Raw genomic sequence first — 13,369 nt, forward strand, 5'->3', positions numbered from 1 at the left:
ATGCATGCTTCCACATTTGTCCAGAACTCTTCTTTCACTAAGCTTGCACGATCTTGCATTGATGCATACGCACACAGTTGCCCACATTTGTAGTCCAACTTTCAATCCTCCCCACACAACCCTTGAGCCACCTGATCCATACTCTCCTATATTCTCCTTCCATCATTTGCACACAACAATACACACTCTTTCTTTTGCCCTCTCATTCTCATCCACTCCTTTTCATATTCCCAGTCCATACTCCCAGACTCACACTCTCACCTCACCATTTAGTCTCAGTTATTTCATATACATCCACTTTTGCACCCTCAAGCACCTGGACAGTCTCTCTTTCACCTCATCATTCACACCCCAAACATTCCATGTCGCAATCCTCACCATGTCCTTTCTTCAGTCCTTAATCGTCATCTGTTAGTCAGTCCTGGTCTGAGGCTTCTTGTTCGTATTTTTATTATTCTGATTAAATAAACTACCTCTCGAAGAAGTAAGAAGGAATGGTGCCTCTTGCATTGTTTTACAGATACTTTTATGGCAAATGCTCAGATGAAGTAGCATCCATTGTGCCACCTCTCTGTGCCTTCCCCTGCACTACACGGGAATCTGGTATCGCTCATGAGTGGAATGTCACACAGCCATATTGCAGAACTTCTGCCTATCAGAATTCTTTTATTCCCCGAATGATGTCTCTTTGGAACTAGCTTCCCCAGATTTGTTTTCCCCGAAACCTCAACCTACAGCTGTTCAAGGCCAACTGTTACAGATTTTTTATGAATGGAGGACACCAGTAATCTGGTGTTTGGATTATTATTATTATTTTTTAATTCATTGTTTTCCTTCCTCCATTTGGTTATTTTAAAAAATAAATCATCATCATCATCATCATCATCCAATCCCATGTTGCCCCACGAGGAGCATAGGAGCCCGGGACTAGGCAAGTTGGTCCTGGCATTTAAGATAAGAGTGACTAACCTCACTCATCCCTGAGTGGCATTACATGAGCAGTAAACCCCAACCACCCCTTGGATATAAACCTCACTGGCTCAGTCCGATTGGTGTGTCGCAATTACCTACTAAACTATCAGGCTCCATAATTTGGTTATATGGTTACAGCCCAACATAGTAAATGGTTTCCTGGTGTACAAGAAACCATTTGGCTTCTCACTTAGTATAGACACTCATAGGCAGAAGGAACGGGAAACAATGAAGGAAAGAAAGACAAAAGAGGGAGTGTAAAGTCACCTGTTGGCAGAAGGATGAGGAAAGAATGAAGTAAAGAAAGACAGAAGGGGAAGGAAGGAAAGGAGGGAGGAGAGGAAAGGGTAGATACCTGTGAGGAGCACTACGTCAAGTGAATAAACTCAAAATAAATCTCATCATTATTCACTTTTGCCCTTGTCATACCTTCCAGGACTGTATCTATTACCCTGTCATGCAGTGTTGAAACAGTCTGGGTGCCTCTACATCTTTTCAATTTTGGGGAAACTTTAGAAAGTTATTACTGTAGTACGTGTATATAGGTCCTATTTATCTGAAAATGTAATTAACATTTTGCATATTGCAGAGACCAAGGATGAAAGTGAGAAGCTTGACGATGATGCACTTGGTGTGCGTCTCCAAGAAGATGTACTTGAGGCATCAGGAATGCTGCGAAAGAATGTTGCCCATCTCTACACAGAACCATTAGCTGATGATATATATAGGATGAAATCTAAGCAGCAAAAGCTATCAATCGCCTGTTTAGCTATAACCAGCGATGAGAAATTCATATTTACAGGTTCCAAAGACTGCTCTATAGTTAAATGTAAGTAGGTGGCTTTATATTTCCAGTGTCACTGTTATCTCTGACTTTTTGCCTCTTCCTTGCATGTAATGAAAAGGGAAGGTACTCGATATAATGGTGTATCCAGGTTATAGTGTGTGTGTGTGTGTGTGTGTGTATGTGTGTGTGTGTGTGTGTGTGTGTTTTCACCTAGTTTTAGTGTACAGAATTTGAGCTAAGCTTGTGCTATCTTGTTTCCATAACTTATATTATCCAGTCTGATTTTAAACACGTGGATTATCTTTGCATGCCCCCTTCCTCTTCCAGACTGTTTCAGATATCTGTACAGTAGCCCCTCATTTATCTGGACATGTTTATTTTCTGGATGCTGGACCTTGGCTCTATTACACCATTTTCCAAATTTACTTGCTATTATCCGAATGTAAAAGTCCGTGAGAACTTTGGCCGGCCCACCGACCTGTTCAAACATTCAGTATCATGGCAGCTGGGCTCTAGCAGTGAGCGAGAAATAGTCTGTAACCCACAACCAGAGCTAGAATGTCCGTCTGCCCCTGTACTTAATGGTCAAAGCCACGCGCTCATCCGATTATTCTGAACCTACCTCCAGTATCTGAGTAAGACGACTGCAACCCACAAGCGGTGTCAAAACGTCCACACGCATCCCCACCAAATGTCCAGTGTCACACACCCACTGGGCTTAGTCTTTCCCAACTACCACCACCGTCAAAAACAGACCACAAGCCTTGAGAACATGTTCGGTGGCAGCGGCCATCTGCCTCTCTACCGAACATTGAAAGTCCCTCAGTCACCGTGAGTTGTGTTTCCGCATGGCCACTCGGGGTCTAACAGACCATAAGCCACGAGTAAATGTACAGTAAAAGCGCACGTCTGCATGTTGACCAAAGGGGGAGAATGCTCTCCACGGCCTCAATTCTCCCCCCCCCCCTCCCACCCCTCCTCTGTACCTTCCCGGCTCCCCCCTCACTCCCTCAGTTCCACCCTCCTCCGTGGCGATAACACTGACTCGTGAGTTTTCAAAGTTTTTGCAGTTTGTTTGACCAGTATTTGGTCATATCAAAATTCCACAAAATTCTTGAGAAAGCTTATGAAATTTTGCATCTAGACATGTGCATAACTCTTAGAAGGTGCAGGGAAAATTTTGCACTAGGATGATGGGAAGTTACATGAATGTAAGTTTTACTCCTGAACACTTTATTCTCGCTGCATTTCTGTACTTTTTCTTATCAGTTTTATGTGTTTTTATTAGTTTATCTTATACAGTGGGGCACCAATTTTCGCGCCTAATTGGGTCCAAAAATAATGCGTGAAAGTGGAATTAGCGAAAGTTGGGGCATTGTCTTTATGGCAAAAAGGCTAATTGGTTCCTGGTTATCCTAAAGTAACATCAGATTTTCATTTTCACTTGCAATACAGTACATCAAATCACTATTGTACATTGCATTGTGAGATACAAACAATAAAAACTGTACAGTACACATTATATGAGGAGAAACATACCACAGAGACCAGGTTGAGGTGTTTAATGGATGTTGGGGGTAAGTATCCACTTTTTATCACCACCACTGCCTCCCGGCCCTCCCCCCACACCACCAGGCTCTCCCCCCACACCACCAGGCCCTTTCCCCACACTACCAGATATAGTAGAGGCCATTGAACTGTGAGAATCCAACACAATGGAGCTAGCACGCTCGTACACAATGGCGGGAATGGGTGGACAGAGTGTTGACATGACGTCATTCAAGATGGCGGTGGGTTGCGGGCGGGCGGTGCAGGAAATTCAAAGTTCAAAATATTGTCCCAAACCCAAAATTTGTGCGCGAAAATCGATTTTTTTCAAGCGAAAGTGGATTCCGCGAATCCTGGTGTAGCGAAAGTTGGTGCACTACTGTAGTATAAACACAGGCGTGTTTTTTTTATGTTTAGCATTAATATGGATAATCCTATGTGTGTTTTGATGTCTCAGTATGGCAGAGTGACCGGAAAACAGTGTCAAAATTAGGAGGGGTACTGTACATAGAGTAGTGTATAGGAAGGGTGTTTTTTGGTTTTCATTTTTTTTTTTTTTTTTTTTTTTAATGGTTTTCTTGGTGTTTAGCATTACTTTGGCTATTCCTATGTGTATTTTGATGTCTACATATGGCAGATTGACCTGAAAGAAGTGCCAAAATTCAGAGGGGTACTGTACATACAGTAGTGTATGGGTAGGTGTTTTTTGGTTTTCATTTTGTTTTTTTCATGGTTTTCTTGGTGTTTAGCATTACTTTGGATGTTCCTGTGTGTGTTTTGATGTCTAAATATGGCAGATTGACCTGAAAACAGTGCCAAAATTAGGAGGGGTACTGTACATACAGTGGTGTATAAGTTTTCAGTGTTTTTTTTCTTCATGGTTTTCATGGTGTTGAAAATTATTTTGGATAATCCTTTGTATGTTTTGATGTAAAAATATGGAAGAATGACTGGAAAACACCGCCGAAATAAGGAGGGGTACTGTACATGTAGTAGTGTATACGTAGGGTGTTTTTTGGTTTCATTGTATTTTTCTGCATGGTTTTCTTGGTGTTGAGCATTACTTTGGTTATTCCTTTATGTGTTTTGATGTCTAAGCTTGCCTGAAATACCAGAGAACACTACCTAATTAAGCATAGGTACTGTAAAAATAGGTTAGGTATCTGGTATAGGTTGGAGGTTGGGTATATGTAAGGTCTGGGTATGGTAGGGTAATAGTGTTCATTATCCGGATGTTGCCACTACCCGGATGTGCCTTTGGCTCTGTGTCTGGATAAATGAGAGATTACTGTACTTGTATTTAAGAAACTAAATTTTTTACATCATGTTAGCATGTACAGTACTCTTCAATTTTTATTCATGTTCTCTTGTCCTTCTGTCATCATCCACAAACAAATCTTTTCTGTCAACTATTTAAAGTTTTTTTTAACTCCTTTAAACATCGTAATCAAATCTCCTCTCTTTATTCTCTTATTTAGTGGTGGTAATTTCAGCTTCTTCAGTTTCTCTTCATGTGACAGTTCCCTCAAACTTGGTAGCATCCTAGTGGCCATCCTCTGTACCTTTTCTAGATTTCTTACACGCATCTTTAAATGTGGTGACCATATAACTGCAGCATATTCTAGTTTCAGTCATATCATGGACTAACTTATCTCTCAACATTTCATCCAGGTAGCTGAAAGCCACTCTTGTATTAGCCATCAGTCTGCATGCTCCTTCAGTGATCCTAAGTTCTTCTCTGGTAATAGGTCATCCTGTATAATCACTACTAGATATTTCTCTTCCCTTCCTTTGCTGGTCCTCTCACTTCCCATTTTATACGCATAATTGGATCGTTTGCCACTTATTCTTATTTCTAGAGCATTTTTTTTTTTTTCCATTAAACTATTTTTTCCAAGTCTGGATCCATCCGAACAGCTTAACCAAATCATTTTGCAACTCCTCACAATTGTCACCATTCTGGATTTGCTTTGTAATTTTTGTCACATCTGCAAACATATTTATATAGCTAGGTGCTTGAGCCTTGTGGCACTCCATCTCTTCCATTGAGAATACTTGTCTCTTATAACAGTTCTCATTTTTCTTCCCGCTAAGTAATTTCCCATCCATTTTAACTGTTTCCCATTCACTCGTCCAGTAATTTTTAGTTACCATAGCAATCTTTTGTGCAGCACCCAATCAGTTACCATCCTCAAATCCAGGTAGACACAGTCTGCCCTGCTTTCTCTTTCCTCTCTGATATCCACCGCTGCTGTAAAACCTCATCAAGTTTGTGACACATAATGGGCCTTCCCAGATTCCAAACTGTTTTGCTCTTATTACCTCAGTTTCCTCAAGGAGCTTTTATCTGTCTGTCTATAGCCAGATGCTGTAATCTCTCAAAGGGTGGCTGTTTATCTTTGAGTTTATGGTTTTTAGGAAAAGGGCACTGTCCCTCAGCCCTCCCACTTGTTAACAGGTAGGGAACATGTTTGGGTTGGTTATATGGTTACCACCCAGCACTGTAAATGGTTTCCTCGCTTAGAGGAAACCAGTGGTTTGTCACTCAATGTAAAGCCACCTGAAAAGGAAAGAAGAGTAGTAATAAGCAACAGGAAAGATGGGAGAAATAGGAAGAGAGAGGGCAGACACAGAAGAACATTGATAAAGGTAAAGGAAGAAGTAGGCAGCACTGCATCAAGTGAGTGGATGATGGTGGCCATCACGAACTTACGGTAATACCCCTTTTTCTGATAATTTTTTCACACAGTTTGCAAACAGTGCTAGTGAGGGATACCAGTCTATAATTGAGTTTTCTGTATCACCTCTTTTATAAATTGACAGTACAGTAAACTCTCAATTATCCATTGTAATTCAACCAAGCCTTATGCCAAATAAAGTGAAATGCCAGATATTGCATTATATCCCCCCATCGGTTCAACATTGGGCATAAAACCGGATATTGTGTAATTTGTTTTACTGTCTGTCTCGATCCTCTATCCTATAAACTTTCCCATGATTAAAAGATGAAAATATCGTAAAATACAATTTAATATTAATGCAGTGCAGTAATACTGTTCGGTACACTCCCAGTTAATATCATAAAATACAATTTAATATTGATGCAGTACAGTAATACTGTATGGTACACTCCCAGTTAACTGGGAAGCTTGGGGAATTTACCTTCCCAGTTACTTATTTTTCCCAGACATCTGATATATACTCTTATACATAGGCCATATCATTGCAGTATATACAGTACCACCATTATCCAAGGCCACACAGACGGTTCCACTTGAAACATAACTTTCTCTTTAACACACCCTGTAAATGTAACACACATGATTGCAGTGTTTTGCACTAGTGCAAAATGTACATGATAAGTTCATTTCACTAAACATTATTTGTTAATTTATAAAACATGAAAGAATAAACAAAAGAACTAAATCTTGAGCATTTATTGGTGGACTGATGATCTGGAAGTTGTGTATACAACCGCGACCTGCCAATTTATTCCTCACCTGACACCCCTGACACCCCTCACTCATCACTTAGCTTCTTTACAGATAATGCAGTAAATGTATATCAGTTGCATGGATTAATAAACCATCCATCCATTCATCATCCAATCCTACATTGCCCCATGAGTGTAGGAGCCTGGGGCTAGGCAAGCTGGTCCTGACATTTAAGATCAGAGCAAAGAAAACTAAATGAATAAATCTTGAGCATTTATTCATGAACTGATGATTAGGAAAGAAGAGTTGTACAGTAGAATTGTCACGACTCCCTTGCTAACAGTTATGTATGCAGCTGTAGGCCACCAATTTATTCCTAACCTGACTGCTGTCACCCCACCCCTCACTCACCACTCAGCTATATTTAAGGTAATACAGTAAATAGCTACATAAGAACTGCATGGAAAAATAAGTAAATACGCCCATACCCCGATATCCTGCAGTGTTATGTACCAGTGGAAGTGTTCGGTCTGTGAGTAGGTCAGATATCGAAACAATTTTCTCCATAAGATACTGAAGAAAAGCCGAGATGCGTTCCAGACCCAAACCCAAACTCTCATATATCTTACTCAGTCAATAGAGACCGGCACAGAAACACCATAGATAATGTTATTATCCCCATAAACAATACTTGTTTTCGTTTTCGTTTTTGTTTTTTAAAAGCTCCAACATGCTTGCATGCGTCGGCCTTGGTCACCTAATGGCGGCTCTCCATGCTGCGCGATCCATTGCAGCCTCCCTGTTCAGTCCCGTAACCCTGAGGTCACACTAAATGACCTCATCCCATGTCTTTCTTGGTCTACCCCTCGTAACCCCACCCCCAGTATTAACACTTCTCACCTTCCTCACCCAATTATCATCACCCATCCTCTCCACATGTCCAAACCATCTCAATCTAACTCTCCTCATCACAACACCAATACACTCCAGTCCCATCCTACCTCTCAACTCTTCCATCGTGAACCCAGCCCCCCCAGCTCTTCGACGCAGGGACTCACTACACATCCACCTAATCATTGTCATTTCTGTGCGTCTGAGCCGGCGAATATCCTCCTCCTTCAGTGCCCAGGTCTCACTACCATACAGCATTACACTCCTAACAAATGCTGCATCCAAAGACCCCTTAGCACATAGGGAGAGTCCTCTCAATGACAGGAGAGGCAAGAGCTCCCTGAACTTCTTCCAACCACTTCTCACCCTAGCCACAGAGCTAGCTCCAGCCCCACCTCCAGCACACAACATGTTTTCCAAATAACAAAACTCTTCCACACACTCAAGAGATTCACCAGCAAGTTCAATTCTTTCATGTCTGACAATCTCCACCTACTCTCCCCGACACGCCGTACACGTAAAATCAGCATTATCTCGCAGTCTACCTCTAATACCACTACATCTCTTGCGCACACATTTATCACAAACACCATACAAGATGGAATTACTTCCCACGTCCTTGTGGCAAACTGCACATGGCCACTCTCCCTCGCCTTTGACAATACCGCCACCAACCCTAGATATCATCACTTTTGTTTTATCTGCATTTACCCTTAAGCCCTTGTGCCCCATACCATCTCTCCACTTCCTAAACCTTTCCTCTGCCTCCCTTTCATTCTCTGCAATCAAGACCAAATCATCAGCATACAACTCCCATGGGAGTCCGTTTCTAAAGTCACGTGAAAGGGCTTCAAGTACCATGATAAACAACATGGGACTCAAAACTGACCGCTGGTGCACACCAACATTCACGGAAAACTCATCACTCAAATCACCATTCACTCTTACCTGGGTGTGAGAACCCACATACAGTACATAGCCGTAACCACCCTAACCAGCCACTCTTCCAAGCCAAGCTTTCTCATTGCCTACTTCACCACCTCTCTAGGGACTCTGTCAAAGGCCTTTTCCAAATCAACAAAAACAAAATAAAGATCCCTTCTCCTACCAATATATTTTTCCTGAAGCTGTCGAACAATGAATATGACATCAGTGGTCCCCCTACCTGGCATAAACCCAAACTGCATCTCATCAATACTGTTCCTAAAAAATGTTACACCAAACATCACATGAAGGAAGGTGGTTTGGTGGGATGTGCAGTGTACAACACTGCTTCAGGGCAACTAAACTGCCAGGCAGACTGCTGGCAGTGCACCAAGCAGGGGTGGGCGAGGGTGGGAGGATGGGGAAAGAGACAAGTAGATCTGGGGGAGGGAGACAGATGAGGGTGAGGGAGGGTGGGGGTACAGGGAAGGAGGCAAGAAGCCAAATAGCCCTACTGCCCCCCCACCCCCCACCTTAGTCTCACTCACTCACCATCTTCACTCTCTCACTGACTCTCACACACTCACTCACTTACTAACTCACCCACTCACTAACCACTCTCTTTCTCACACACACACACACACACACACACACACACACGAACAGCCGGAGAGAGAGGACGTCCCAGGCATCGCTCCTGACCTTGAGTAGTTTCAGGAATTTTGTCTGTCCTGTCTCCTAGGGTCTTTCTTTAAATTTAAAATAATGAAAGTTGGTAGACTACCAAAAATGTAAAGATTTGTTGGCAATAGTATACATGAATGTTTGTGGCTTATTGGTAACAGCTGTTTAAGTACTTGATCGGTACGTTAAAGATAGCCGAAAATGTAAACAATGAGGGAATGGAATTTCAAGGATTTGATGCTAATACTAATGTCATGGACCTGGTGAAAACATTAATTATGAGGATTAGTGAACTCGAAAAAAAAGTAGAGAATCTAGTGATAAAGGATGTGTCAGGAAATACGGAAACCACCATACAGAGTCTAATCCAGTCCAACGAAACAGCCAATGAAGAGATTAAGAATTTGAAGCGGGAAAATGTTGAACTGAGGAGGAAACTTGAAGAGAGTACTAATAAAACGGAGAAGGTGAGTAATGTACTAGAAGAACACAAGGCAAAGTGGGCACACGTAGAGGAAGAACAGAAAGAAGTGGTCAGCTTAAGAGAGATCATCCAGGAAGAAAGGGAAATGAACAAGAAAGAAATGGAAGAAAATGTAGTGAAAATACTGAAGAAAAAAGAGAAAATAGTGAGAGAAACTGTAGAAAGGAACAGATGTGTGATAGTATTTGGAAACAGGGAAGAGGAAGAAAAGGTTAGGTTCACAAGACTCGAGAGAGACACGAACATGGTGAGAGGAATATTAGGCAAGATTGACCCCGAAGGAAACAAGTGGGTAAAAGAAATTGAGGAAGTAAGGAGGATAGGGCCTTATAAGAAAGGGGAAACAAGACCAATGAGAGTCAAGTTTACATCAGAAAGTGTAATAAATGAGATACTTAAAGTGACCTGGAAATTAAGCAAAGAGGCGGGGATGGAAAATATTATAATAAGAAAAGATCTGAATGAAGAAGAAAGAGAAGCTTTAAAATCATTAAAGGAAGAAGTAAAGGAAAAAAATGATAAGAGGACAGAGGAAGAACGTAATACTTTTTTTTGGAGAGTATTGGATATGAAAGTAAGGAAATGGTATTTAAGGAAATAGAAGTGAAGGAAATTAGGGGGATGGTTGTGAAAGATCAGAAGTTGAGGAAGTGGTACGGACAGAGAGTAGGAGAGAAGAGGGTATTAATAATGTCAAAAATAATTTGAAGGTGATATATACTAATGTTGATGGTTTCATATCGACAAGGATCGAAATTAATGATTTCTTGAGAGAACATGAACCTGATGTCATGTGCTTTGTAGAGACCAAATTAAGAGAAGATATTGATGTTCATTTGGGAGATGGTAAATACAAACTGTGGAGAAAAGACAGAAAAGAAAAAAAGGGAGGAGGAGTGATGATAGCAGTGAAGAACAACATAAATGTAGATACTGTGGAAATGGGAGAAGGCAGGGCTGAAGTGATATATATGAAATTAGAAACTGGAGAGAATGTTAAGAGAGATATGGCGGTAGTGTATGTTCCCCCAAAGACGAGAGCATGGAAGGATGACGAATACCATGAGATGTTGTCAGATATGGCTAGCTACTTGCAAAAAATAATTGAGAAAAGCAATAATATAATTTTGGTGGGTGACTTTAATTGTAAAGAGGTGAACTGGGAGGAATGGTACTGGAGGCGGCGAGGATTCGTGGGGTACTATGTTATTAAATATAATAATGAATAATGTGATGAGGCAGTGGGTCAAAGAAGAGACACGGTTTCGAGGTGAGGACACACCAGCAAGGTTAGATTTACTGTTCACCAAAGAACCTGATGTAATAGAATCATTGGAATATCTCTGTCCTTTGGGAAAAAGTGATCACGTGGTCATTGAGTTCCAGATGTTAATAGGAAACGTCGAGCCAAGAGACGAGCTTCATAGACAGGGAAGATACAACTTTGGCAAAGCAAATTTTACAGGATTGAGAAACTTTTTTGAAAATGCGGATTGGAGAAAATTCAGAGAAACAAGAGAGATACAGAGGAAGTGGGATATCTTTCTAGACCTCTATAATTTGGGAGTGGAAAAATTTGTACCAAGAGTAAGAGGGAAAGAAAACAGGAAAAAGGAGTGGTTTAATAGAAGGTGTATGATAGCCAAAAAAGAGAGAGATAAGGCGTGGAACAATTGGAGAAAGAGAGGTAACGACAGAACAAAGGAAGAATATAAAAGAACAAGAAACGAATACACAAGAATACGTAGGGAAGAAGAAAGGAATTTTGAAAAAGGTATAATTGACAATGCAAGGATGAACCCAAACTGTTTTATAGATTTGTTAATGGCAAACTGAAACAAAAGGAAGGAATCACCAAGCTGAAAGTAGATGGAGAGGTCTTTAATGATGCGGCAATGCAAGCAGAAATAATGAACAAACGTTTCCAGTCAGTTTTCACTAAAGAAAAGGAGCTTGTGGAAGGGGAGGGAGTGATTAGAAATGTTCCGGTGATGAAAGATATAAAAGTGGAGGTGCAGGAAGTGTATAAATTACTGGAAACTCAAGATGTAAGGAAAGCCCCAGGACCTGATGGAATTTCTAATTGGGTACTGAAGGAATGCAGAGAACAACTGGTGGATAAAATTCACAGCTTAATTGTATGCTCACTGGAAGAGGGGAAAGTGCCAAAAGAATGGAAGAGGGCAAATGTGGTACCAATTTACAAGGGAGGAAACAGGGAAGAACCCCTGAATTATAGACCAGTGTCTCTAACCAGCATGGTCGCAAAATTGTGTGAGAGAATCCTGAAAGACAGATGGATAAAATATCTGGAAGAGATGAATATTTTGGCTGAAAGTCAGTTTGGATTCAGAAGTGGAAGGTCATGTGTTTCAAACTTGTTGAGCTTTTACTCAAGAGCGATTGATGTGGTACAGGAGAGAGATGGTTGGGTGGATTGTGTGTACTTAGACTTAGAGAAGGCCTTTGACAAGGTACCTCATAAGAGACTAATGTGGAAACTAGAATATATAGGAGGACTAAAGGGGAAACTTCTGGAATGGATGAGAGACTTTTTGAGAGACAGACAAATGAGGACAGTAATAAAGGAAAAGATGTCTGGATGGAGGGAAGTAACAAGTGGAGTCCCTCAAGGCTCAGTGTTGGCGCCAGTAATGTTCCTGATTTATGTAAATGATATGGTAGATGGAGTGAACAGTTATGCGAGTCTGTTTGCTGATGATGTAAAGATCTTGAGGAAGATAGAGGTTGAGGAGGATTGTAAAATACTGCAGGAGGATTTGGATAGGATACACAATTGGAGCCGGACGTGGGAAATGAAATTTAATGTAAAGAAATGTAAAATATTGGAAATGGGTAAAAGTACCAGGAGACCATCACTGAATTATTTTTTGGGTAATGAATTAATCACAAAAAGGAGAGAAGAGAAAGATTTGGGAGTGCTGGTCCAAGATAGTTTGTCACCAGAAAAGCACATTAACAAGATAGTTGGAGAGACTTATAAGCTCTTGACTAACATAAGAGTAGCATTTCATTATATGGATGAGGAAATGATGAAAAAATTGATAGTGGCCATGATCCGCCCCAGGTTAGAATATGCAGCGGTAGTGTGGTGCCCACACAAAAAGAAAGATATAAACAAGATTGAGAGAATACAAAGAACAGCAACCAAGATGGTCCCCAGTTTGACAGACCTGTCATACAGAGAGAGGCTGGAAAAACTGGATTTGCCTTCGTTAGAGGAAAGGAGAAAGAGGGGAGACATGATTGCGGTGTTCAGGACCATGGTGGGAGTAGATAAAATTGACAAAGAAGATCTGTTTGTATGGGATAAGAGAGCAACAAGAGGACATGGAATGAAATTGAAAAAGTCAAGCTGCTTGAAGGATATCAAGAAATATAGCTTTCCTTACAGAAGTATAGACTTATGGAATAGCCTGGACAAAGAGATCGTCCAGTCTAAAAACATAAACGAGTTTAAAGTTAAATTCGACTTATTGAGAAACAGCGACGGAAACCCACGAGCATAGTACATTCCGTGTATATCACAATTAGGTATATTCTTAAATATTTGGAACGACTTAGACAAAGAGGTGGTGCATGAGAAAAACATTCATGTGTGTAAAGGTAGACTTGATAAATGTG

The 13,369-nt window shown here is 40.9% G+C and overlaps 1 protein-coding gene across 1 annotated transcript in view; it reads left to right on the forward strand.

The window, feature by feature from the left end:
• The window catches only part of LOC145398006 (U3 small nucleolar RNA-interacting protein 2-like), a 116,739-nt gene that overhangs the window by 38,972 nt on the left and 64,398 nt on the right, over window positions 1-13,369 (forward strand). Inside the window, exon 3 of the mRNA XM_080270975.1 lies at window positions 1,562-1,801. Coding sequence (XP_080127101.1) covers window positions 1,562-1,801 — 240 coding nt within the window. The remainder of the gene's footprint in view (window positions 1-1,561; window positions 1,802-13,369) is intronic.

Source organism: Coenobita brevimanus, chromosome 5 (genome assembly GCF_032717465.1).
Source record: "Coenobita brevimanus isolate Jiangsu-jjx chromosome 5, ASM3271746v2, whole genome shotgun sequence".
Classification (NCBI taxonomy): Eukaryota; Metazoa; Arthropoda; class Malacostraca; order Decapoda; family Coenobitidae; genus Coenobita; species Coenobita brevimanus.